General features: G+C 45.1%; 1 protein-coding gene across 1 annotated transcript; it reads left to right on the top strand.

Annotated features, from left to right (window-relative positions):
• Positions 1 to 1,345: 1,345 nt before the first annotated feature.
• LOC146694871 (uncharacterized) lies at positions 1,346 to 24,252 on the top strand. The gene is made up of 21 exons (XM_085476843.1): positions 1,346 to 2,509; positions 2,643 to 2,693; positions 2,947 to 3,167; positions 3,774 to 3,816; positions 3,976 to 4,101; positions 4,193 to 4,297; positions 8,063 to 8,281; positions 8,431 to 8,577; positions 8,655 to 8,894; positions 9,365 to 9,583; positions 9,658 to 9,804; positions 9,877 to 10,110; positions 10,496 to 10,675; positions 10,754 to 11,008; positions 11,154 to 11,258; positions 11,366 to 11,503; positions 12,125 to 12,232; positions 12,432 to 12,463; positions 12,596 to 14,951; positions 15,176 to 15,287; positions 23,046 to 24,252. The coding sequence occupies exons 1-21, from the start codon at positions 1,853 to 1,855 to the stop codon at positions 23,660 to 23,662; spliced, it is 6,312 nt and encodes a 2,103-aa protein (XP_085332969.1). The 5' UTR covers positions 1,346 to 1,852; the 3' UTR covers positions 23,663 to 24,252.
• Positions 24,253 to 26,840: the final 2,588 nt, after the last annotated feature.

Below are 26,840 nucleotides of genomic sequence, written 5' to 3'. Positions count from 1 at the left end.
GACACAAGAGGCTAAGCAGGGAAGCTAAGGGAGAGGAGGAGGAGAAAAGTGCGACCGCCTTCGTCAAGAGCAAGAGCAGAAGATATGATACAAACCACTGCAGAAGAAGCCAAACCTGGACCTGGCACTTCACACAAATTATACACCTATTTCAAAACCTTTGATGGCTAAAATATAAGAAAAGCTTGTTGAGACACAATTTAGGAAAGTTGGAGAAGCACAACATTCTTGATAACTCTCAATCTGCCTTTACAAAGTTGCATTAAACTGAAGAGCTCTAGTTAAAGTCACAAACAACCTTTTGCAGGGTGTCTCCTCAGTCCTTCTTTTGCTGGACCTTAGCTCAGCCTTCAATAACTTTAATCATCAAATGTTAATCCACAAATGAAACCACATGATCAGGATGTCTGGATTTCCAGATTTTTGAAGCTTAACGCAGAAAACACAGTCTGTAATTATTGTCCAGAATATCTGAGGTCTTTTCTCGTCCACTGTAAAGGCTAATGCTCTGAATATTGGCTTCACTCTTTGAAATATCTGACCCAGTCTCCATCCATTCTCTTCTGCTTATCCTTGTCACAGTTTGGAGGGGGGGGGGAACTGGAACCTATCCCAGCGACCATAGGACGAGAAGCAGGGTACACCTTTGACAGGTCATAGGTGACCTCATGTCATACTGTGTATGGTTGTGTGTGTGACAAATAAAATTTGAATTTGAATAAGGTTTCTGAGTTCATGTTTGTTGTTTTACTTGATTGTGGTCATATGACTGTGTTTTATTAATGCCTTTAAAAGACACTTTAAATATACATTACTTATTTAATCACTCTTGCAAAAATGTTTCAGATTTAATTTACTAACATAATTTCTTAATATTTTGTATCTGTTAAATTGAGAGCGTGTCCAAGGAGCCGCAGGCCTCAGTTTGTCTGTGATTGGCCAATCAAACTGTTGAACATCTCTAAGACTTTCTCTGGTCCTTAAATAACATTCTCGGCCAGTCAACATCTTTAACAACATTGAAAGTGTTTAAAAATCCTTCTACAGTCATTTTCTGTCCCAGTTTAATGACTTTTCATGCTCATTGAAAGTTGAGATGACTGAAAGCTGCAGGGACTGAGCCTGCTTTTCAAAATAGATCTGCTGCATCAGTGAAAATTAAACCAGTGCATGTAGCCACCTTAGTACCATTAGATTTACAAGAAACTCTTCATTTGTTTTTAAATTCAGTCTGAATTTTCTGATTTATTCAAAAATGTTTCAGATAAAAGGAAGTTGGATATTGGTTTGATTTGTTTATTTTATGAGGCCATGACTGAAACCTCGCAGGGTAAAACAGCTTGGAGCACAAAGTCTGCATGAAGAAATCATCGCAGAAGGTGCTCTGGGATCTGATAAATAAGAATACTTTGGAGGGGATCTTATTCTAATCAATTATAAATTGATACATACATGAAGGACAAACGGGGATTTTTCCGACAGCAGCAGAAGCAGTAGTTGAAGTTTCGTCCTCCTGGCAGTAGGGGGCGGTAAAATGTCCCGCGGTCAGTTGGAGCGCAGAGCAGCGGAGGAAGCCTGAAGTTCGGCTGTGATTGTTTCACTTTCCGCTGAAAATATCTGAAGAAAGTTCTCCGCACGGCCGCGTCAGATGATCGGCTTTTACCCTGAAAAGGAGCGCTAACAGCGGGACCCTCCGGTGAGCTTGGCGGTGTTGGTTGATTAGCCGGCTAACCCCGCTACTAACTTAGCTTAGCTTAGCCTAGCCTCCTCGCCGTCTCGGGGCTCCGGCGCTGCCGCAGACCCTTGCCCACCTCCCGCTACACCCTTCAGTGAACACGGACATCCGCCTGACATGGGTCCCCCTGGCTGGGGACCTCCACCTCCTGGGGGCTGGGGCCCTCCACCGCCTGGTGGATGGCCTCCGCCGCCCGATGACTGGGACCTGATAGGCCCTCCGCCGCCCAGAGGATGGGGTCCGAGAGGGCCGCCTCCTCATGGTGCATGGGGCCCCAGAGGACCGCCGCCCCCGGACTGGGATCCAAGGGGACCGCTGCCTCCGGACTGGGGTCCAAGAGGACCGCCACTCCCAGACTGGCACGGCCGAGGACCCCCACCCCCTGACTGGGATCCACGGGGACCTCCTCCCCCTGGCTGGGGACCGGAGGACTGGGACTGGGACCGTCGTGCTGATTACTGGAGACCCCTACACCCAGAGGCTGACTGGAGGGGACCCGACCGGCCTCTCCCTCCGCCAGGATGGAGTCATCCTGGCTGGGATCCGGAGGGTCCCCCTGAACCATGGGGCCCCGAGCCCATCCCTCCTGCACCCATACCCCCTGTCGCCCCCCCTGTGGTTCCCCCTGTGCCCCCCCCTGTGGTCCCAGCTGGGATTCCCCCTGTGCCTACGGTTGGGATGCCTCCCCCGGACCCCGCAGCCTTTGTACCCCCAAGCTGCATACCTCCCTTTGGATACCCACCAGCCTACCCTCCGCCCGGCTGGACAGGAGAGGTGAGAGCTCAGCAGAGTCCACACAAACACTGCCTCAGTCACAGATATCGATCACCGATTATTGATTATTGTGTGTTAGCTGTGATAAAAGCGCAGTTTATGTCAGAATAAGTGAATGTTTGTCTGGTTTCAGCCTGTGGTGGAAGAGCCCATGCCCAACCCTCCACCTGACCAGCCCGAGTGGGTGAGTCCTGATCCCCGAGGACAGAGCCGTGCTCTAACCTGCAGCTGTGTGACAGATGTTGGTGATACAGCGATGGCTGTTGAACCTTCGCCAGGTGTTCCTGGCTCGTTGTCTCGGAGCATGTCACAAACTGCAGAACACTTTGAAAATGTTCAGATGTCACTAAAATGTAAAAGTGTGCAGGATGTGTCTGAGGCTGTTACTGAACGCGCTCAGTAAAGACTCCTGCTGGTTTCTTTTTTTTCTTTGTTAGATCAAAGCTCTGATTTCAGCTCCAGCTACGGAGTCAACATCATCTGAGGCTAAAAAGCCCGCTGAGGACCCGGCTGTGGCCAAAAAAATGCCTGCTGCTGAGCCCGCCCCCACCGCCGCTGCTGCTCCCACCGCCCCCACCACTCCTGCCCCGACACCTAAACCTGAGGTCAGCACAATCAGTAAAGCTCTGGGGCTGCTGGGAAAACGCACATTTGAAAAGTAAGTACAGTTGGCAAAAATCACTCCCACCAGACTGCATTCACATAAACTCTAATTTTACCTTAGAGCATTGGAGCTGCTGCTGAACAGCTGCCTCCGCCTGTGAGCTGGCGGCTGTGTTTGTGTGACTCACACAGGTACTGCACTCCTCTTTAAAGGGACAGTTCACCTAAAATCAAAAGCAGACTGCGACCAGCTCGGTGGTGGAGACGTCCGTCTTCTCTCAGTATAGCGGAACTAACCCTGCTCACGTGGTGGTGCTCAGACTACCCACAAATACATCAAATGTATTCTCTTTGTTTATTTAATAAATGATTTATTTATGCTGACACCTGTGGGGCATCTGTAGAACCAGCAGGCAGCACAGAAGCTTTCATTTCAGTTTAGAAATGAAAGTTCCCACGTGGAACGCCGGCTCGTGGGAGCAGTGAGCGGTGTGTTTGTGGAATTCACAGATTCAGTCACGTCAGTGTGGAGGTCGGCTCGTTTCAGCAGCTTTGATCTCTGTACCGACACGGGCACCGTGCCCCCCCTCCCTTTAACACCTGTGCTGTAAATGTGACATCACTTCCTGTAGCTGCTGTTTAAACTGCTCTCTGTCTGCAGGCCTCCTCCAGGCAGGTCCACAGGGATCATCTCCTTCATCGGGGTGAGAATTCCGTCTGACCCTCACCTGTTTACCCGCTCACCTGTTTACCCGCTCACCTGTTTACCCGCTCACCTGTTTACCCGCTCACCTGTTTACCCGCTCACCTGTTTACCCGCTCACCTGTATGAATCTTCGTCTTTTTCTGTGTTTGACCTGCAGCCAACGTTCGGTTACATCATGCGTGAAGACCTGGAGAAGTTCAACTTCAGCTTCGACGCCTTCTTTGGAAATCCTAAAGCCATGACGGCCGGGGTCAGAGTTCACTTCACTGCCTGCAAGGAGAAGGTGAGGCGCCGGCTCGCCGCCTGTTACTCGCGCGGCGTGGATGAGTTCTCTCTGTAAACCTGGTCTTCTGTCACTTCCTGTTTCTGAGCAGAACAGCTCGATAGCGACCGACGTGAAGGTGGCGCCGGGTGGGACCGAGAACCTGGACCCTGAGATCTACGAGGCCGTTGTCTGTCAGCCAATCATGGAGCCTCAGGTGAGTTCGAGAAACCGCGCTGCTTTGTTTTATACATTTAGTTATTGCATTATTGAAAGCTTTTTCCTCACCTCTGGGCTGGACGCATTGTTTCTGACGGAGACCTGGATTCGTCCTGGGGAGTCGCTCTCCTTCGCTGAGCTACGCCCTCCTGACTGTCTTTTTTAGTTCACCCAGACCCACTGGTAAAGGCGGAGGTCTAGCCTCAGTTATTAAACATATAGTGCGGCATCTGCCCTCCCCTACCTACCCCAGTTTTGAAGTTCAACTTTTGGAGCTGGCTGCCCCCCCGACAATATGTTTGGTCTACCGACCACCGAAATACAATAAGACTTTTATTGCTGACTTTGCTGATCTTTTAGGATCTCTCCTCTTAAGCTATGACTGTGCTCTTATTATTGGTGATTTTAATACTCATATCTGCTGCAAGGGTGATCCGCTAGCCAAGGATTTTCTCGCTGTTATTGACACTTTTAGCCTGTTTCAGTGGGTAAATGAACCTACCCCTTCTTTCGTGTGGCCTGGATGTTTGTATTAAGAACATTGACATACTGGGATTTCGGACCATTTCCCAGTTATGTTTGAAGTTGACCTATGCAAATCAAAGCTACACTATGACGGCCCCGACGCCTGGTGCATATAATCAACCCCGATACCGTGGCTAACTTCTCTGCGGCCTTTGACTCTGCAGCATCTGTAATTGTTCTGTATCTCTTACGACTGTGATTATGCTAATTCTCTGATATCTACATGCTCTCATATCCTTGAGGCCGTTGCCCCTGTTAAGGTGAAACGTCCCAGAACTCACTCTCAAATTTGGCTAAATGACCCTACACGTGCCTTATGTCGTGCTTTCCACCAAGCCGAGAGGGGATGGAAGAAAGACAGGCTCCAAGTTTCCTTTGACATACTACATATGAGCTGCTCAGAATTTCAAAATGGCACTAAAATGGCTAAAGCAGCTTTTCTATCAGACATTATTGCTACCAGTACTCACAACCCCCGAATGTTATTTAAAATCTTTAATTCAGTGGTAAATCCTTGTCCCAAAGTGCCGTGGGCGCTCCCCCAACTCTCTGTGAACAATTTTTAAATTACTTCACAGATAAAATTAGATCTTTAAAAGCCTTACACCTCATAGTGGGGAGCCCCGCCCCTACCTCAGGATGCCCATCGACTTTTCATCAGTTTGAGCTGGTGTCACATCCCACTCTTAAGCGTATAAGCGATCAACTGAGAAATACTGACTCTGTTCGTGATATCCTCCCATCTCGCTTTGTCAAGGATGGTTTTGATGTAATTGGGCCCAGTGTCCTATCCTTAATGATTTCATCACTGTCCTCCGGCTGCATCCCGACAGTCTTTAAACATGCGGTAGTACAGCCTGTTCTAAAAAAAGTAATCTTGATCATAACGACCTTGCAAATTACAGACCTCCGATTCCATCTATTCATTTAAATCTCAGTTAAAAACGTACCTGTTTGACCGAGTGTTTTCAGTTAGTGCACATCAACCTTATGTTATTTATCTTCTACTAATGTTCCGCTGTATAAATACCCCCACCTTATATTTATGAATACCCAGTAATTTTATCTTCTAAACTGTGCTCTAATGTTTTATTTCTTATTTACTTGTTTATAGCCTTTTATCTTATATCTTATGTTTTAACCTTGTTGTGAAGCACTTTGGTGTAGCTTCGGTTTTAAATGTGCCATATAAATAAAGTTGTATCGACCCAAACTGCCAAATTCAGCATTAAATACATTTTGATACATACATGAAATTAACAGTCAGTTAAATGTTTTTGATATATATACAAGGTTTGTACACACCTCTTCATTGAATAGTTTCTCTTTATTTTTACAACTTTCTACTTTGTAGATTCTCACTGAAGCGTCAGATGTATGAAGCAGGTTATTTGGACTCATGTAGCAAAGAAGAAACTGATAAATCTGTTTTGTTTTAGATTCCTCAAAGTTAGCTGCCCTTTGCTTTGCTGCAAACCCTCGGCCTTCTCTCAGTGAGCTTCATTATGTGTTTATTAAGATCCCTGTTAGCTTCTTCAATAGCAGAGGTTCGTAGCGCAGAGGTGGAGCTGTCCAAAGCAAAACGCAAATCGTTTGTAAAGACAGAAAATAAAAGTGGCCCCAGGCTACGGCCCTGAGGAACACCACAAGTGTCAGAGTTACTCGCATTAAACGATGCAGTAAACAACTCTTAACTCATTCAACAGCAGACTTTTCAAAACCATAACAATTTAATGTATCCAATAAGATTTCATGATCGAGTTGAATCAAACGCTCAGCTCTAACGACTATCTGGGGCGATCGTGGCTCAAGAGTTGGGAGTTCGTCTTGTAATCGGAAGGTTCGAGTCCCGGCTCGGACAGTCTCGGTCGTTGTGTCCTTGGGCAAGACACTTCACCCGTGGCCTACTGGTGGTGGTCAGAGGGCCCGGTGGCGCCAGTGTCCGGCAGCCTCGCCTCTGTCAGTGCGCCCCAGGGCGGCTGTGGCTACAATGTAGCTGCCATCACCAGTGTGTGAATGGGTGGATGACTGGTTGTAGTGCAAAGTGCTTTGGGGTCCTTAGGGACTAAGTAAAGAGCTATACAAATACAGACCATTTACCATCTCTGATCATCTGTTCTCTGTGAGGCCGCAGTCCTACAGTGTTCACTGATGTGTTCATCGACTGTTCTTCTATCATCTACTCAGAGCGAGTGAAACTCTTTTGGCTCCTCTGTAAGAAGTTATTCCACCCAGAGGACAGACTGACGTTATCACATCAGCTGCTGTTTGTAATGACCTCAGGTTATCAGCACCTGATGGGTTCTATCTCATTAATTTTAAGACATTCAGTTATATTCATACCAGCTCTGTCTGCATGATTTATTTCTGTGGATCCATCCCTTTTCTTAGAGTACAAACTTAAAATAAACACACAGATATTAGCGGGTGTAGTCAGGAAGGATGTGTCTACGTATACAGTGATGCACTGATTTAGCTCTCCTGCCCAAACCTCAGTTAGGATCTTTTTAATCTTTTTTTGTAATAACGTCTTTTGTTGGATTTATTTAATTTACTAACATAATTTCTTAATATTCTGTATCTGTTAAATTGAGAGCGTGTCCAAGGAAGCCGCAGGCCTCAGTTTGTCTGTGATTGGCCAATCAAACTATTGAACATCTCTAAGACTTTCTCTGGTCCTTAAATAACATCCTCGGCCAGTCAACATCTTTAACAACATTGAAAGTGTTTAAAAATCCTTCTACAGTCATTTTCTGTCCCAGTTTAATGACTTTTCATGCTTATTGAAAGTTGAGATGACTGAAAGCTGCAGGGACTGAGCCTGCTTTTCAAAATAGATCTGCTGCATCAGTGAAAATTAAACCAGTGCATGTAGCCACCTTAGTACCATTAGATTTACAAGAAACTCTTCATTTGTTTTTAAATTCAGTCTGAATTTTCTGAGTTATTCATCTGTCAAAATTAAAAAGCTAAAGGAGAAAAGAAGCGTCGTAATAAGTTGTGTGGTTAATTTTGTCAGTTTGTGTTTGGTGTGTTTGTCTTCATGTTCTCATTTCTCACATTTCTGTTGTGTTTTTTGTTTATTCGGTTCAGCTGCGTTTAGTTTATTCAGGTTTTATTCAGTAAGACCAGAAAACTGTAACAAAGAGATTAAATGTTTTAGCTCCTTTTTAAAGCTTTTTCATGTCTCTGTTTCTACTTCCTCTCCTCCACGTTTCCACGTGCTGTTGCCGTGCAGCCCGGCGAGCGTCAGTACCCAGGTCAGGTGTACGTGACCATCGGGCCCGTGAGGAGGAACCTGCCTTTCGACAGGAAGGATAGCACGGTGACGCTGCTGAAGAACGACCAGGTGCTCATCAACCTGCTGACCGACATCATCACAGAGAAGACCAGAGCCACCAACATCAAGCCCAAAATCCCGGCGACCTTCAGCCACACCAAGGAGATCAGAGAGAAGGTCAGGCCAATCCTCGCCTGCCGGCGGTGCTCGTGCGGTGAAACCTCTCCGCTGTCTATCCTCAAACGAGAAATATCTGATTGCTCACGTTCTCAAATCGGCTTCTCTGTCTGATGGTTTTACTTTTTCCGCTCATCTGCGGGCGACAGGGCGTCATCGTCAGCCTGAAGGAGACAGAAGGCGTCATCAAGAGGCAGGACGACACGGAGCTCGCCTTTGAAACCAAAGAGAACTTCAGCGACGTCGAGTTCACGCAGGAGGACATCAACGAGGAGGTGGAGTTTACCATCATCCAGGTGAGGCCGTTAGCTGAGAGTGGCCGTCGGCGCCATTGACCGGACTGTTTCAAACATTTCTCTGCTCTTACTGTCAGCTGAGAGCGGGAAAACGAGCCGTCAGGATCCAGCGGGTGAAGGAGCCCCTCCTCCTGGCCCTTTGCACCGCCACTGCTACCGCCGGCGGCGACGAGGAGGATAAGACAGAAAACGACACCAGCAAAGACTGCTTCACCAAGCCAATCAGAACCAGGACCAAGCAGGAGATCGGACCCAACATGGTGCTGGACACGGAGCTGTACGAGGGCATCGTCAGCCAGACTATCATCGAACCCAAGGTGACCCTGAACTCAAACTTTAACAGTTTTAAAATGAGATGAGACAAACGGGAAACCGAGACGGTAACTAATGTTTTATTATTATTGACCAGCAGATGTCACTAATTGACTTCAAACAGTGTTAAATGAAAATTATTAACATCTTCAAATCGGCACTCGGCAACATCCAATCACAGTCCCAGAATCTCACTGTGGAGCCAAACTCTTGCTCCGCCCCCTCAGACAGTCTTTTAGTACAGTGACCTCATTAAAACGGCTCCAACAGCACAAACACACCCCACATGTCCAGTTCAGGTGAAGGATCCACCTGTCAGTCAAACAGGCCACGCCCCTAATCATGCAAAACTGTAAGACTTAATCCAATTTAAACAGGTGAGCTAGAGAAACGGTTGTTACACAGGAGAAGTAAGCAGACTTTAAGCCAGGCCGTTAACATGTTTATTTAATAAGCTCCTCTCCCATGCCTCCAGTCCGGCATGCCTGGTTACCCGGGCCAGGTCCACGCCAACATCGGCACCGTCAGGACCAACGTGACCTTCGACGATCGAGACTGCGGCGTCACGCTTCTGAAGAACGACCACGTGCTGATCAACCTGCTGATCGACACAGTGACGAGGAAGAGGAGAGCGGCCAACATCAAACCCAAAGTCCCGTTCACCTTCAAATACACCAAAGAGGAGCGAGAGCTGGTAACGCAGCACGCACACTGATGACCCGCCTCCTCCGTTTTGCTTCTGGTCTCTCAAGAGCCGCTGTCTTTCAGGGCATCATCACCTCGCTGGGGCCAGAGGTCGGCATCCTAAAGTCGGAGAAGCACGGCGAGCTTCCCTTTGATGTTTGCGAGAACTTCAGCGATACAGAGTTCAACGGTGACGACGTCCAGAAAGAGGTGGAGTTCACGACCATCCAGGTGAGTGCGCAAACCAAACGGGAGCGAGCTGCAGAGAGGGGGCGGGTTTGATCCATCGTTTTGTCTCCACAGGTGAAATCGAACACAAGGGCCATCAGGCTGAGGAGGACGAAGAAGATCGAGGACCCGATCTTATACGAGCAGAAGAAACGGGATGAAGAGGAGAGGAAGAAAGAGGAGGAAGAAAGGAAGAAGAGGAAGGAGGAAAAGAGCAAGAAGAGAGAGGAGGAGGAGGAGTGTGAGAGGGAGCTGGAGCGGAAGAAGAAGGAGGAGGTGGCTGCAGCACTGGCAGCTGCCAAAGACAAGGTGAGGAAAGAGTTGCTCGGGTTGTTAGAGGCGCTGAGTTCAGGCTGCGACGTCACATTTTGCAGCTCTTTTATAGCAAAGAAACCCACAACAGCCAACAGAGGGCGCCCCACGCCAACAGCTCAATAATAATATCATTAGCGTTGCAAAGTGGGCGGGTCCTGAGCGTTCAAGCCACTAATGGTTATTGAATGAAATCAGGGAGTCATGACTCGCCAATCAGAGCTTCTTATTGTCATTTTATTTTTTCATAAAAGTGCATTAAACTGTTTTTTGTTTTTGTTTTTTTTTTGACTGTGTCCGTTTATCTTCACAAAAACATCACGAGCCACAAATATAAAACTCTGAACTGTTTCTGAACGCTCGCTGTCCTGACATTCTGCAGTGGACGCCGCTCGGCTTCACAATGAGAGACCCCGACACGCTGGACGACATCAGCAAGGAGCGATTTGAAGGCACCATCCTCAAATCAATTCCCAGACACCCTCCCAAGACAATAAAGAAGGAGCTCGAGGAGAAAGAGGAGGCGACTGAGGAGGAGCAAGGAGCTGCCGATGCTGGACAGGTACAACTTCAAAAGCTCTGTGGAAACGGCAATTTCCCTGAAAAACGAAAAGAAAACACTCAGTTTGTTTTCTTTCAGGTGCAAATAAAAGTGGAGAAAATGGAGGAGGGAGAGAAGGGAGAGGTGCAGGGAGGACAGGAGGTAACACTGGAGCTGAAGAAGGAGAAGACATATGAGGAGGTAACGAAGGAAAAGCCTCCTGTTGCTGAAGTCAAAACCAAATCGGACGTAGAGGTGGGCCGGCTGGTGATGACCATCGACGGCCAACAGAAACAGCTGACCTTTGGCCCCAAAGACCTCCTGACCACTGCCACCATGCTCGATGGTGACAAGGTGAGGACGCTGGACTTTCTTCTTCTATGTTTCAGACCAGCCGCGTTTATTTGCAAAATAAACGCAAATAAGGTCTCAGAGTTCAGCATCTACAGAACGTTTGCTTCTTTTGAACCTGATCCTGAACTGTGTCTCGCCTGCACAGGTGCGCTTTAACATCGCAACCCATCGGGAGACCAAAGAGGAGCGGGCGACTTGCGTGGAAATTCTCCACGACTCCTTTGAAGAATCTACTGAACAGCGTCAGCACGTAAGACTTGACGTCCGGTTACTCCCAGCCTCAGAGTCAAAAACAGAACAAGGCCTCAGTTTGGTTCTTAGGGTCTGAGTCCAGGTCTCTGCTGCTTTTCCAACCAGGGCATCGTGATCGAGTTCTTGGAGGACTCCGGGCTCATCAAGTGCACTCAGAACCCCCAGCTCTTCTTCCACATGTCTGAGGTGATCGAGAAGAAGAAGCTGGAGTTGAACGAGAAGGTTGAGTTTAGCATCGTCCCGGTGAGTCCCCTTGCTGGGTTCTCGGGGTGGAGGGAAAGGTTACCGGATGTCAGGTAAACTCCAGAGGAGGGTCCAAACATTTCTAAATGGAACTACCACAAGGTGATCTGTGGAGGTCACACAAGCACACAAACTGCTCTTACTGAAAAATAGTTGGCTGCCTTTCCGGTGAATCCCTCATCTCACGGACAGACTCCGCCTCCAGCTGGTCCAGGCTCTTCCTGGAAAGCCTCCGTGGTGTGCCGAGTAGAACGAGGACTACTAGCTGCAGAGGAGGTGGAGTTTATCCAACCAGTGGATCAGGGATCCACTTGAGAGGCAGCTAAATGATATTCCGGAACAACTCGTCAAACTGCTGGCAGAGAAACAAGACAGGAAGTGCTGAGGCTTTCTGGTTGGTAGCAACCGAACTTTTAAAATGAAATGAGGGGAACGTCTTCAAGAACATCTTGTTTTCATCTGTTTAGTCCAGTCTCGGAGTTTTCCTCTGCAGACCTCTCTGTTTTTTCTCTTGATGTTGGTGTTAGATTTAACGCTTCAAGCTCAAACGTGAGGAAATCACGCGTTTGGACGCGCCTGGTGACATTTCCGATTAAAATGATGTTTGTCATTTCTTTCAAGCATGAAACAGCAGACGGGGGAGTCCAGGCCATTAGGATAAAACGTTACACAGAGAGCGTTTTCCTCCCAGTGAGGAAACTTGGTGGTGTCGGTGCAAACAAAGGAAAGGTGAGGATGACCTGATTTATGTTTACATTAGTCCAGTGTGGAGGTGCATGGTGGGCAAACTCTCATTAGTTCTGTTGGTAATTTATGCCATCATTTTTATGGAGTCTTCCAAACTTTCCTTCAAACTGTAAGAAATCTTTTGCGAAGAATGCAAAATCGTCATCATTCTAATGAATTTGTCATAACTCTTTTTTGGCAGATGACCATCAAGCTGACAAAAGCTACCGAAGAGTAAGTTATACATTCAAAATGTTACCACTCTTCATATAAATACGTTTGGCTCTGAATAAATGCCATATTTCTTTTTGTATCTTGGAAAAGTTGTAAAACTTATTAAGAACAACCTCCCTGTAACTTCCTCAGGAAGGAAAAACCAGAGGCAGAGAAGCTGAAGGCAGTGGTGAAAAATCTCAGAGCACAGGACAGTAAGACTAACAAGAAGGATTACAGCGCCACAAGGCGTAGATACAGCAGGAGTCAGAGCAGGAGTCGGAGCAGAAGTCCCTCCAGAGACCAGTTTGGACGTATCAAAAAGAGATGCAGCTCCAGCGTCGAACGTGAACACCGGAGCAGCAGGCAGAGGCGAAGCCGAGAGAGATTACACAAGCGCACCCGAAGCCGCTCCAAGAGCAGAAGCAGGAGTCGCAGCCGGAGCAAGAGCTCCAGCAGGAGCCGAAGCAGGGAGAGGAGCAAAGACCGGGCCAGCAAGAGAAGGAGTAAAACAAACAGAGACCATGAAGAAAATCACAAGAGGAGGAGGGAACTGAGCCCTCCTCCTAGGCGAGGTGGAATTGTGGATGACGAGCTGGCGAGGAAGAAGCGGGAACTGGAGGAGCTGAATGAAATGATCGCCTACAAAAAGTCGCTGGTGGACCCAAGAGGACTGGAACCTGGACAGAGGACCTGCATTGACTACGACCACGGTAGGATCGCCGTTCCCCTCGCCGAGTACAAACCGGTCCGTTCCATCTTAAAGAAACGACCAGATGGACCAGAATATCTCCACCGTCCTCCTTACGACGATGTTTATTATGACCGCCCATATAGTGCTTACCAAGACAGGTCCTACAGTGACCCGTATGCCACTCGGCCATACGCAGATCAGTATGGTGACCGTCCATACAGTGACCGCTCTTATGAAAGTCACCTCTATAGTGAATCTCCCTATGGTGGCCCGCCATCTACCAGCCGCCGCTACACTGATCGATACGATGTTTATGATGAACCCTACGATGATCGCTACTATGACCCGGCGTATGTGGACCGACCTTACGATCCATATCCCCCAGCCAAACGAAGCCACTCTCCAGAACCTCGTGGCCTCTCGCCCCCTTCTCACGCTGGCAAAGCTCACACAGCTTCGACTCACCCGCCTTTGTCCCATAGTGCTGCCACATCCTCATGCCAGACCTCATTCAGACCCCCTTCGCCCATAGACTCACCTCCTAGAAGCCCTTCTCCCAAACTAAAGGAGAAGAAGTCACGCTTGTCTCCTCCAACTGAGAAACCACCCCTGGACCGTTTCCTTGATATGCTTAACCGAAAGGTGGATGCTGAAAAGAATTTGGGACCAGTTCATGTTAATGATGACCTTCTGCCTCATGAGCGGGCTCTTCAGGATGGTAAGGGTTTCTCTCGAATTGTGGGGCTGGCTCAAGAGCCACCAAGCATTAGTCTAGCCCAAGAAGGGCAAAAGAGACCACCGAGCCCTAAACGTTCCTCTGTTGAGAAAACAAATGAGGATCCAAAGACAGAACCCTATGACAAGATCCAGAGTCTACTTCGTACTATTGGCTTGAAGCTGAGCACAGGAGAGGTCTCTAAACTAGCCAGCCAAGCCCAGGAGAAAGTCTTTAGCCCGAGATCTTCCACGGAAAGAGACACTTCATCGGCTCCACGGGAAGAACTGCGGACAACCAGAACCGGTTCCCTGGAATCGGATCGCATCCATTCCCACTCGCCTGTCAGATCCTCCAGTTTGGAGCCGCTCAGCAGACAGAAAACTAACGTGTCTGAATATGAAGATTTCCTGGACCAGCAAGAGTTAGAAGCATTTAAGAAGGCACAACAGCTACAGAGTCTTACCAAAACGATGGGGAGCACAGCCACCACCACTCCTTCTCCAAAACCCCCTTCTGGGCCTCCACCTGCTCACTACCGACATCCAACACCACCATTCAACTGGCCACTTGGCGTCACCGCTGAGATTTTGCCAACGCAGACGTCCACATCCAGCATGGTCACTCAAACTCCTCCTGCAGCTGGTACACAATTCCAAACACTGGGACAACCTCCTGGACCTCCACCTGGACCCCCTCCACGGCGGCCAGGACAGCCTCCTCCGGGACCGCCTCCTGGACCTCCACCACGACGTCATCCTGGACAGCCTCCTTTCTCTCCACCCTCCAATCAATCAGTCTTGCCTTTTATTGAAGTGCCAGACAAAGCACCTCCCCTTGGGACCACCAGTCCTACGCAACCTTTAATCACTACTGTGGTACTACCACCATCACCAACACTGACATCTTCAAGTCCTGTAAGCACTGACCACTCTGCTATCTCTACAACAGTGGCGAGATGCCTGAAGGTCATTGAGACCGTGAAATCTCTAGCTGTTCAGTCACCAGCCAAACCAGTCAAATCTGTCCAGTTCAGTTTACCCACAGAGCCCCCATTAGTAGAGACAGAAGATGACATAAAGCTCAAGCAGAAGGAGAAGGTAGGGTTCGGCACTACTAGACTATCAGATATTTTACTGCACGAGAGATAAAATAAATGTACTGCAGAACGTCTGTTTTTTGGATTGGTTCTTTCCTTAGATCGTATGTTTCCAGATAACTTGTGCACTTGAGAGTTAGAAACCCAGGAAATGTTAAAAGAACGATAAGATCAACTGCATCATGGTGGAAGTCTTGACAGAAGGTATTTATATTTATGTTGCAGCTGGATTTGTACAACCAGAGACTTTTGGAAAAGAGAGAACAGGAGTTCAAGGAGATGCTAGCCCGTAAGAAGCAAGGGGAGACCAGTAAGGATGGCTTGCTGATCTCGTCAGGTATCAGAACCTCTGTTTTTAAAATAAGATATTTCATCCTAACTAGAAACCTTTCACTTGCAGGTATTTGAATGACAAATATATTTTCCACTGAATACAATGTATATTATTTTCATGGTTTCTTTTTATTTCACTTGACAGGTACTTTGAGTATTCAAAAAACAAAAAAACAAAAGCAGGTTTTAGTGAGAAGCCCAGCCACGTGGTAAAACATTCAGAAGATAACATCAAGGAAGTATTGCTTTGCTTTCTCTGAAATTGAAAACATGTAACTACCCAAGCCTTGCTAGCCAGGTACGCCCTATTGGAGAGAGACCTATCTATTGCTAAGATACAGTCACGTCTCTTCACCTAGGTGGCCCTGCCATCTTATAGATTCCTACACAGTAGAGTCAGATATATGTGTGTGTATGCATGCATATATATATATATATATATATATATATATATATATATATATATATATATATATATATATATATATATATATATATATATATATATATATATATATATATATATATACACACACACACACACACACACACACACACACACACACACACACAATTGTGTGTTCTTCTGCTCCCGTTTACTGAGTCTGGTGGTTCATCCAATGATCGAGAGAAGCCACCAGCTGCGATCTGAATTCCGCAAAATAATGCGTTTGGTCTCTTCCATTGGAATATAGACTTTGTTTTGAGTGTAATTACACTGTATGACCAAACATTCAGTACCAGTCCAGAACCTGACAGTTTTTAGCATCAACCCACATTGATAACTAGACAGGTAGGCAGAGTGATCATGTTTTGGAAAGCTAGCACCATATTCAGCTTAGATTTACTTGCACTCAGTGGTCATTCATACCTACCGTATTTTCACGACCATAAGACGCACTGTACTAAAAGGCGCAGTCTCAGTTATGTGTGCCATTACTGTATTTAACACACACATAAGGCGCACTGGATCATAGGGCGCATACAAGTACCGTATGCGTATTTAAAAATAAAGCGGGAGCAAACCTGAGTTCGGTACCTTACTCACATTTTTATTACCAGTAATCGTCATCATCAACAACACACAAGCATACAAGTGTGCATATTTAAAAATAAAGCAGGAGCAAAACAAAGTTTGGTACTCACATTTTTATCATCAATCAAACCCATCGAAGTCCTCATCCTCTGTGTCTGAACAGCTGCGCTAAATCTCCATCAAACATGCCAGGTTCACTTTCTTCACTGTCAGAGTCACTTTCCGTGCCGTGCGGCTCCTCAGAAATGATGCCGGCTTTTGCGAAAGCTCGAACAACAGTGCCAGCAGACATGTTAGCCCAAGCATCTACAATCCATTGGCAAATTGTGGCGTAACTCGCCCGGCGCTGCCTTCCACTCTTGGTGAAACTGTGGTCTCCATCGGTCATCCATCGCTCCCAGGCCGCTCGCAGCCTTACTTTGAACGGGCGGTTCACACCGATGTCCAGCGGCTGGAGTTCCTTTGTCAGGCCTCCAGAATGACAGCAAGCTCACAGTTCATTTGTTTCACTAGTTTTTTCACATCGTCTGTGAGATGGGCACGCATAGAGTCACAGATTAAGAGCGATGGTGATGCGTGGAAAAACCACCTGGTCTCCTTACATACACCTCCCTCAGCCACTCTTTCATCATTTCCTCATCCATCCAGCCCTTTTCATTTGCCTTAATGATGATTTCTGCTGGAAACTTCTCTTTAGGCAAAGTCTTTCGCTTAAAAATCACCATAGGCGGCAGTTTCTGTCCATTAGCATGGCAGCCAAGCACAACAGTAAAAGAAGACTTTTCGTGCCCCGTTGTGCGTATCGCTACCGTGCTGGTCCCCTTCTTCTCCACAGTGTGACTCACCGGGATGTCAAAAGTGAGCGGGACCTCGTCCATGTTTGTGATGTGGCTGGGCTGGATGGTTTTGTCGCCGACGTGTTTGCTGCAGTAGGAGCGGAAGATGGCCAGCTTTTCCTTATAATCCGCTGGAAGTTGCTGCGCTACCGTAGTCCTGGTCCGGATGGAAAAATGGCACCGTTTCATAAAACGAAAGCACCAAGACGGACCTCCTTGGAAATGTTCAATGTTCATCTCTTCAGCTAGTGAAACTGCTTTTAGCCGAATGGTGACCGTCGAAACGCTTCTCCCGCTCGCTCTTTGCTCGAACCATCAATTCGTTAATCTTAAATTCTCTCGCCGCTGCTCGATTTCCATGTTCCTCCGCGTAGCTGATGGCCTTCAGTTTAAACTGTGCTTCGTAAGCGTGTCTCTTTGCCATTTTCAGGGTTGTTAAAACAACGATGTTCCACATAATGCACATACCTGTCCTTGTATACAGGTATGTGCGATTGTCCGGTATATACGATCAACGCCCACACTTCACCCTTTAGCGTTCTCATGGTGTTCTCTACTACGTCCTCCTTACAACACACAGGGCGCACTGCGCTATAGGGCGCGCCGTACTTTTTGAAGAAAATCTAAGACTTTTAAGTGCGCCTTATGGTCGTGAAAATACGGTACATGTAATTCAGAAGGTATAAGATAAGATAAGATAACCTTTATTAGTCCCACACGTGGGAAATTTGTTTTGTCACAGCAGGAAGTGGACAGTGCAAAAGTTATGAGGCAAAAATTAGAATACAATAAGAATAAATACAGTACACAACTGTACAGAATAGAATAAAATAAAATACTATATACAGTAGAATAAAATAAAATAAATATACAATAAGATAAAAATAGAATACAAATACAAATGCTATATACAACTGAGTAAAAATACAACGATGACAGAAAGGATTATTGCACTTAGTATTATTGCACATGTATGGATGTGTGTGCTTGATCAGTTAAAGTCTTTATTATGGAGTCTGACAGCAGTGGGGAGGAAAGACCTGTGAAATCTCTCCGTCCCACACCGTGGGTGCCGCAGTCTCCCACTGAAGGAGCTGCTCAGTGCTGTCACAGTCTGCTGCATGGGGTGGGAGATGTTGTCCATCAGGGATGACAGCTTAGCCGCCGTTCTCCTGTCACTCACCACCTCCACTGGGTCCAGAGGGCATCCTAGAACAGAGCTGGCCCTTTGGATCACCCTGTTCAGTCTCTTCCTGTCCCCAGCAGAGATGCTGCCGCCCCAGCAGACCACGCCATAAAAGATAGCAGAAGCCACAACAGAGTCATAGAATTTCTTCAGGAGTGGGCCCTCCACCCCAAACGACCTGAGTCTCCGCAGCAGGTACAGCCTGCTCTGCCCTTTCCTGTAGAGGGCGTCTGAGTTATGAGTCCAGTCCAGTCTGTTGTTCAGATGAACACCAAGGTACCTGTAGCTGTCCACAGGTACCTTGTGGACAGTATATTCTTTTGCTAAATGGTATTTGCTGACTGCTTGTATGCTGGTTTTACCTCTGGGTCGTCCTAAAATAAAGGTCTATAATAATTTTGGATGAAGGATCACATCTCCAATCCAAAGAGGGAATTCCAGGAGACAGCGAAGGCAAATCCTGATTTGAGCCCCAAACAGCCAGTAGATCCTGTATCGGGCCTCTCAGCCTCAACACAGTACCAAATACTGAGAGGTGTACTGAAATTGTGACCACTGAGTGTAAACACTGAACAGCTAGTATAATATCCCATTTCTAAGCTTTGAATGGTTTTATGTTTTTCCTGATACCTGCTTTCATTTAATAAACTCAGTATGTTGATTCAGCTCACCAGGAGGAAGACCATGATAAAGACCATCCCAAAATTCATAGATTGACTCATTCCTATCTATATTTGGTTGCTCTGTCTTATCAAAATCTTGGGTAGCTACTATTCTTTTCTTTATTTAGTCTAAAATTCAAGGTTAAGTAGTCGAGGTCTCAGTCTTATCAGAACTGCCTAGATCCAAGATCTAGGGTTGTATCATAATGAGGGAGCGTCAGTACAGGAATAAGTTGGGCGTACATGAATTAGCGTCGAATGAAGTAGTCCAGCCCCGTACTCTGAGCCCCGTCTGCCCAAATGCATGCAATGCTAAGAAGTTGTCTAGAGCTGTCATTTTGTGTGTAGTTAGCCGTTATACAGCTAATGTTAGGTATATATCAGCCATCTATGCATGTTACTGATATATACTGTCCGAGCTTAAGGATGTCAAAACGGACATTTGACTGAAGTGAGAAAATGTTTCCTGCAGATAGTGTTAGAAACTATGTCAGCTGTAGCTCATTAACGATGACAGTACCTTAAATACAGCAGATCTCAGACTGTGTCCATTTTCGCATCGGAAGTATATTGGAAATGCTAAGCTACAGGTTCTTATGAACTCTGCTCTCTTAAGCCAAAATGTCTCGCGGTCACGAATGCTTTGCCATCTTTTAATGAGCGTTTGTTCCATCTTGAAACAGCTTCTTTTCTGATTGTTTTAAGCGGTAATTATAATTTGGTTGATTATTGCTAACAAGTCCACTTTTCTAGGCATTTAGTCTTTAGTTTTTACATAATTGTTTGCACAAGATTTTTTTGTGTTTGATTTGAAGTTCTTGAGTCCAGTCCTAATGAAATACTCAGGGTAAGTCAAGTTTGCTCATTTCCATTTGCATCGAACTGAAAAGTGTGCAGAAGAAGATCCAGGAGACTACTCGTAATCCGGGCACCAACAAGTAAAGCCTTCCTTATTCATTTACAGTAAAAGGAACTCGGGAATAGTTATTTTTATCCAGCCAGGTTTAATACTTAACTGGAAGAGCTCGTGAATCAGGAAAGCTTCCTTGAGAAGGTTGTTTAATTCCACCGCAGGTAAAAATGTTTGGTTATCTAATATTTTAGAACTAATTTGGTACCTAATGAGAGATAAGAGAGGTTACTCATTAAGGATGTGACTTTTGTTCCAGAGTAGACTTGTTTGGACTGCTAACTACATTATTTCACATCTGCTTGATTTCAATCTTAGATACAAGATTTTGTGTTTTATAGGCTTCTTTGAATGTCACAAAAGAGTAGCAAGTATGATGAAGAGCATTGTGTCCAGATAAATTTGTCCTGTTTCATTTGGAAAATTTACTCCAGGTATATAACGTCCATATTAATCTCATTAGATTACCCATCTTGTTACCATAGGCTTCATTACGCAGGTGTCATTAGCTTGAAGTGGACCTATTCTGCTAATTTCCAGCTCTGTATTTGTATCCTGTGACTAAGTCTTTATACTCGCCTGAAGAGCTCCTGCCTCTTGAAGGCCACCTTATATAAAAGCCACTTTCTCCTGATTGGCTGTCTCTTGAAAGAAGACAAAACATAAAGTGATGGTTCAGTCAGAGTTTTTGGATGACTTTTAGTTAGACTTATAACATTATGTGAAAGTTAGTCACATTTAATAAGAACATCAGTTATATATTCCGATATGGAGTAGCAGAATGGGTCCACTGCCCTCAGTACAAATATTGCTTCTGATCATAGAATACTTTTAAAACTTGTTTAAGGCAGCATAGCATTGTGTTTCAATTTAAGAGATCAATTTAAATCATCCTTTATATAAAATGTGCAAAGTTTTTGTTTTGGGTTTTTTTTTGGGAGGGGGGTTGTTTAACTTGATTACATGGTTGGGATTGTACCTGTTGGTCTGTGACACTAGTCTCAGCTAGAGATCACCGTTTCTTTGGTAGAGCATCAGTATCATGTAGCACAATCTGATACTCTTATGTTTGAATGTAAAATTAGATTTCAAGAGTTGTAAAACCAATATTTTAAGCCATCCAGCTTTTGTTATATGATAGGGACGTTTTACTTTTCTTGCTTGTCTTACCGGTAATACCAATGTTAGCTCAGAAAGCTAACAGAGAACTCCTTTTGAAGCTGGGACTGACGCACTGCTGATAATCCTGCCTGATGGTCGTATAGATATCTTTATCCGCACCTTTTGGGTTCTGTATTTATTTTCTGTGCCACAAACATGGCCGTGTCACAGGAAGTGGTTGAACTTCAAACCTTTGGACTTCCATCTTCCAAACGGCAGTAGGTCGTCTGTCACAGCTCACACTTTGACGCATTTACATCCAGTGTGACTCCACACACAACAGGTCTCATCTCTGCCTTTAAACATGTGCTCAGGTAACTTCTATTCACGTTGCAGACCTGTGAGGTTTCACAGGTTGGACTTCCAGTTTAGACCAGTTTGGTTTAGATGTCAGTGAAATAATGAGGTCCAATATGGAATTGGGAAATGGAAATGGAGAAAATCTCTCAAATAATCTAACAACAGGGCATAATGTGAACAGAGGGTTATACTAGATAGGCCTACGCCTTGCACTTTCTAAAGATATGACCCACACTTAAATGACTCTTTCTTTGGATCCACCCCCTCACTAACTTCATCTTTGTAGTTTTAAGGTACTCTCAATGACTAAATCCCACACTCTAGTCAAGCTGTTAAATATCCACCAATAGTTTCAGTAGTAATGATCAGATGTAAATGCGTGCCCCGATCATACAAAAAAAATGGACCACTTTAAGGCCATTTTGAAGCCTTGGACACTGCCTGCAGATTCAGCCATTAGTGTTCCACGTGGAGAGAAGAAGAACTTCATACTGGCTGAAATGTGATCTCCAATAGAGATTTCAGCTTTGTTTAAACGTGTCACCATTGGTGGTTGGATTGTAAATGATAAAAAGTTTATGGAAAGAGAATTTTTCTCCCAGATATTGTTTCGGTTACCTGGCTATGACTCGACTGTGCTATAAGCCCTGAAACACTGGCCGTAACCCCCAATGACAGTCAAGCGAGTGTAGTTGGGGTTCCACATTCCCATTTGTCTGCCCTCGTTGGGCTTTTTTGAGCTTAAGCTCCATTTCCTTTCCCCACATGAAATATTGGTCTCTGAAGCAACCTCGGAGTAAAACGGCCTTAGAATGAAGCTGATAGTGTTCTTTGTGCATCAGTATTATCTGTAAAAATGAAATGTTTAAGAAATGAGATGTTATTTGGGACTGAGTTATTAGCTAGGGATATAAAAGCTGCTACAGCAACGGTCGCAAACAGCTTTGCATACATTAGATTTTAAAGAGGTTTAAAATAAAAACACAGCAGATTTATTTAATGTCTTGATGGCGAAGGTAGGTAATCATTTTGGTCTCTTGATTAATCAGGCTGATAGTTTTGATTGCTGTAATATAGTCAAAAGTACATTTTTAAAATATAAACATATCAATAAAGTCATGAGTCTGAAGATGTAGATACTAATTTATCACAAACCTGTAAATGGTAGGTTTTCTTTTGGCTTAACACTTAACTTTCCTGAAATGGTAATTATCACTTCAGTAATTTATATAGTCACTGATGTATTGAGCTAGAAAGCTTCAGCAAATACGACAAAGAAAAGGTTTAATAATGCACCAAGTAAGCACAATGAAGCAAACTGGAACCTCATCTACAAATGAAGTTGAGAGGGTGAATATTGCACAGATAATCCTATGTGATGTCACCTCTATTAAGGTTGCTTGTTTCACAAAGGTCGATGGACCTTTAATTCAGCTGTCACCCGTCACAAGTGTCCAAGCACTGCAAATCTCTTCTGGACGTTTTAAAATTATAATTTTGCGCTAATTAAAGTTGACCTGATGCTTTGGTCTAAAAGAACTTTGTGAAACCAGCTTGAAGATGGAGTAGTCTTAGCTTTGGGATTTGATGCTAAATGTGATGTGGGTTCAGCTTGTGAAGATGTTCCATAAGGCTCTGGCACTTACAAGTATATCCTGTTGAAATTTCCAGGTAAACAAGTCAGCAGTGAGCCCAGGAACGTTTGGATCGTCGGTCATTCACTGGTGTATTGGGCCGAGTCACGTGCCAAGTCTCCGGAGGTAGGTATGCAGCTGGGCATGGACCCTGGCAAGGTGACCGTCTGGTGGAAGGGCACCCAGGGCATGACATGGTCTCAGCTGCTGCCGCAGCTCCACCAGCTGAAGGTCACCTGGCCCAACCCAGATGTCCTTATCCTGCACCTGGGGGGGAATGACCTGAGCACCGACAGCCCCACAGACCTGCTAGCCTCCGTCAAGAAGGACTTGACGTCTATGAGGAGCATCTTCCCACAGTGCGTCCTTGTGTGGTCCAATATCCTCCCTCGAAGGGTGTGGCGCCACTCAGTGGACAGCCACGAGGTCGATTTGGTCCGCACTACGGTAAATCGCCGGATCCAAAATATCATCTCAGAGTTGGGTGGCACCTCTCTGACCCACGATAACATCCGCTGTGGCGCAAACACAGGTCTTTACCGGGTCGATGGTGTACACCTTTCCCAAAAGGGCATCGATGTTTTCAATTTGAACCTGCAGGACCTCCTGGAGAAGTGGGAGATGGAGGTGAACGCCGCCTCTGAGAAGAGCTGAGAGGTTTCACATTCATTTCTTTCTTTCTTTTTTTTTTTAGGTTTATTTCTGAGGATAGCTAGGCAGTTTTTCACCAACTCTGTATCTGCACAGACCACCTCCTGACTAATGAAACTGTTTTAGCTTACTGTGTAGCATATCTCACATCTTATGGTAATAATAATTCACTGTATTCATGAATGTCAGCTCATTTTCAGCCATTACGACTTAATGTTATGCAGCAGGTATGCAGAGATTTTCTCATGCATGGAGCTGTTAAACCTACATTTGATTTAAGCAAAAAGCATGTTCATGATTTAAACTGCTTTGTGTTTGTGTTCTGAAAATGAAATAAACACTGATTCAGTCTGGTCTTTGTGATAAATGTCTCGTCTAAAACAATGATCTGTGAATATGTGGGAGTTGTCAGAAGCTTCGGTGACATCTTCATCCGCAATATTATCAGAGCGGAGGATGGAGAAGAACCATTTTGTTATTAATAATTATGTAGATGAAGGCCGGCATTCACATCTGGTCTTTGATAACTGAGACAGAAATGAAAGGATGCTGATTGTTTCAGTCAGAGAAGCATTAAAGAAACCTGAATCAGAGTATCTGTGTATCTGTCATATAAGTTACTGCTTTGTTCCAAGTGTAAAACAGCTTTTTTTTCACCTGTTTTTGTTTTGTTTTCTCTTCAATGTCTTTGTTTAAAGGTCAAAGCTGCTCTGAATCAGGTGACTGTGGGCGGGACTTCCTGTGTGAACGGTTGTGGTTTCAGACAGTGAATTAAACAGAAATTAGTTGTTTTGTTTTGCTTTTTGAAAAAAGGTCATTTCATCTGGGACGACCTCAGACCTTAAAACAATCAATTCTACATAACACACCTGTGAAAACAGTAAGGTAGGTTAATGTGTGTGTGTTTCCTGTGCAGCCACAGAAGCTCTGAAAAGTGATCGCTTTCATTTAATGAACACACGTCTATCCTTTCATTTCAGCTTCCTGCTCATTCTGATCTATTCATATGTTGAGTTGGAAAGTGAGAGTTTGGTCTTTAAATGTTCCATTTAAGCAGTTTGTAACTGAAGATGGTCTCTTATCACCTGCTCAGGAAAGAGAACAAAGCCAAAAACATATTTATGCACATTGAGAGGTCACTGATACCCAAATAGTCCTTGTTAGAAAAATGAAGCTCAGAATGATTTGATGTTCTTAGGGGTTGTGTGTGTTGTGGGTTTGCAGCTTTCTGATGTCTCTGTGTTTGTAAGTTAATGACTGAGTTAAAAGAATGATACTGTGAGGTCAGGAAACTGGAGAGACGAAGAGCTTCATCCCTGAAACTAGAAAGACTCGACTGAGTGCAGTAGATCCAAACTCTCCTTTTCTTAACATCTGAGACGACAGTCGTTAAACTCGTCCCCGCTGTGCGCAGAGTGAATGTGAAGGGATGGATCGATGACACCGGTCAGAGTTTAGAGCTCTGATGTTTGAGTCGTAACATTTCAGACGTGACAGACATGCAGTTTGTTCTGCACTCAAGCTTTCATCTCGTGTGGTACCTGTCTGAGCTGACCAGGTGAGTTTCTGGTTTCTTTGCAGGTTTCGGCCAATAAAGACACTCTAGGTGAGTCAAGGACTCAGCAGGTGAACCGTTCTGAGCAGATGAACCGTTCTGAGCAGAAACTTTGGACGCTTGCGCTCATCCTCTCCTGTTTCTCCTGGTGGGATTCCTGCCTTCACCTGGATAGAAATGGAGAGGAGGGGACACTCAGAATCTCACAGAGATCTTTCTTCCACCTCCTGTAGACGTTCATATATATATATATATATATATATATATATATACACACATATATACACACACACACACACACACACGTGCCACAGGCGCTGGAATATTTCTAACATTTTGAGTTATTTTCCAGTGTTAGAAAATCAGCACTGCTCAGTGTTAGTCTTTGTTAATCTTCAAAACTGACTAGGTTACTTTTAAACATATAACACTGTCAAAAGTGTTAATTTAACACTCAACAGTGTTGTATTTAACACTCAGAGGTGTGGACCCATATAGACACTCTCCAGTGTTAGTTTTTGCTGTGTACCTGTGATGGATCAGGTGAGCGAAAACTACTTGCTGAGTCAGTATGCATCAGAGCATCCAATAGAAACAGCTGATCAGATGAGCCTTCATGAAATTCAACATAAGTTTGAATATTTCATCAAACAGAAGCTGAAGCAGACAGATGTCTGCAGCCTGAGAAGATGAGCTGAAAGTTTGCTGCTTCCATTGTTTCCCCTGAAAACCTTTCAAAATCCCACCACTGCTAATTTTCCAGCTAATTTCCTGCAAATGTGCTTAGTAATTTCCAACAAGTCAGACGTAACTCTCAGGACGTCTCTCGCAGACCTACAGGGGAAAGTGTTGCTGTTATATTTTCAGGTTTCAAACTAGTAAATAAACTGGCTCTGTGATGAAAAACCAGCTGCCAGAGAGACGCTTCGTCCCCCAGGCTTTCATTCTGATGAACACAGTGAAACAACCCACTGTTAGATCATTTGGGTCATAAGCCAGTGCCCTGCTCTGTTTTCCAATCATAATTTGCATAATAGTTTGTATTAATTATTTGCACTAATACTTTGTACAGTTTCTTATTTATCCAGTGTGGAGTCGGTTTGATTTGTTGAAACAGAGTTCAGCCGCAGCTTCAAAAACATGAGAAATTTGAGAAATGCGGACACACTGACAGACTCGAATCAGCTGTTAGTTCACACATTTCCTAATTTTTTCTTAGAAAACTGGAACATGATGAGTGCCAAACTATTCTGAGATTTAAAGCTGAACAGCAGCTGGTATTCAGAGGCATGAGGTGGGATCTTTGGGAGGAGCATTTTAGGTTGATGAAAGCAGAGAGACGTGCCATGCTTTAAAGGAAAACAAACTTAAAACAAAACTCAGGGGTACCACGAGGAGGGAGAAGTTCATATGTGAAAGCATGCCCTGATGTTTTAACATGCAGGCAATGTGCACATCACCTGTTCCAGCTGTTACCCTCAGGCAGCCGGTGCAGGACACTTCAAGCCAAAACCGGCTGTTGCATTAATAAATATACTCGGGGATAAACCACTGTGAAAATGCGAACTCTTAACTCTACAATATTTTTCTAAGGATTAAATCACTGTGCAATAACCATATTTTCCC

The sequence above is a fragment of the Copadichromis virginalis genome, linkage group LG13 (genome assembly GCF_057382275.1).
Source record: "Copadichromis virginalis isolate Kocher_CV1m ecotype Utaka linkage group LG13, C_Virginalis_male_GT1.1, whole genome shotgun sequence".
Taxonomy (NCBI): Eukaryota; Metazoa; Chordata; class Actinopteri; order Cichliformes; family Cichlidae; genus Copadichromis; species Copadichromis virginalis.
The sequence above is the reverse complement of the archived record's forward strand: the minus strand, read 5'-3'. Positions and strand labels throughout refer to the sequence as shown.

Bases quoted from the DNA above. Each gene is read 5' to 3' on its own strand.
- LOC146694871 (XM_085476843.1), top strand. From the start codon at position 1,853: ATGGGTCCCCCTGGCTGGGGACCTCCACCTCCTGGGGGCTGGGGCCCT. The intron at 8,282-8,430 runs GTCAGGCCAATC...TGCGGGCGACAG, and splicing joins CCAAGGAGATCAGAGAGAAG to GGCGTCATCGTCAGCCTGAA. The intron at 11,259-11,365 runs GTAAGACTTGAC...TTTTCCAACCAG, and splicing joins CTACTGAACAGCGTCAGCAC to GGCATCGTGATCGAGTTCTT.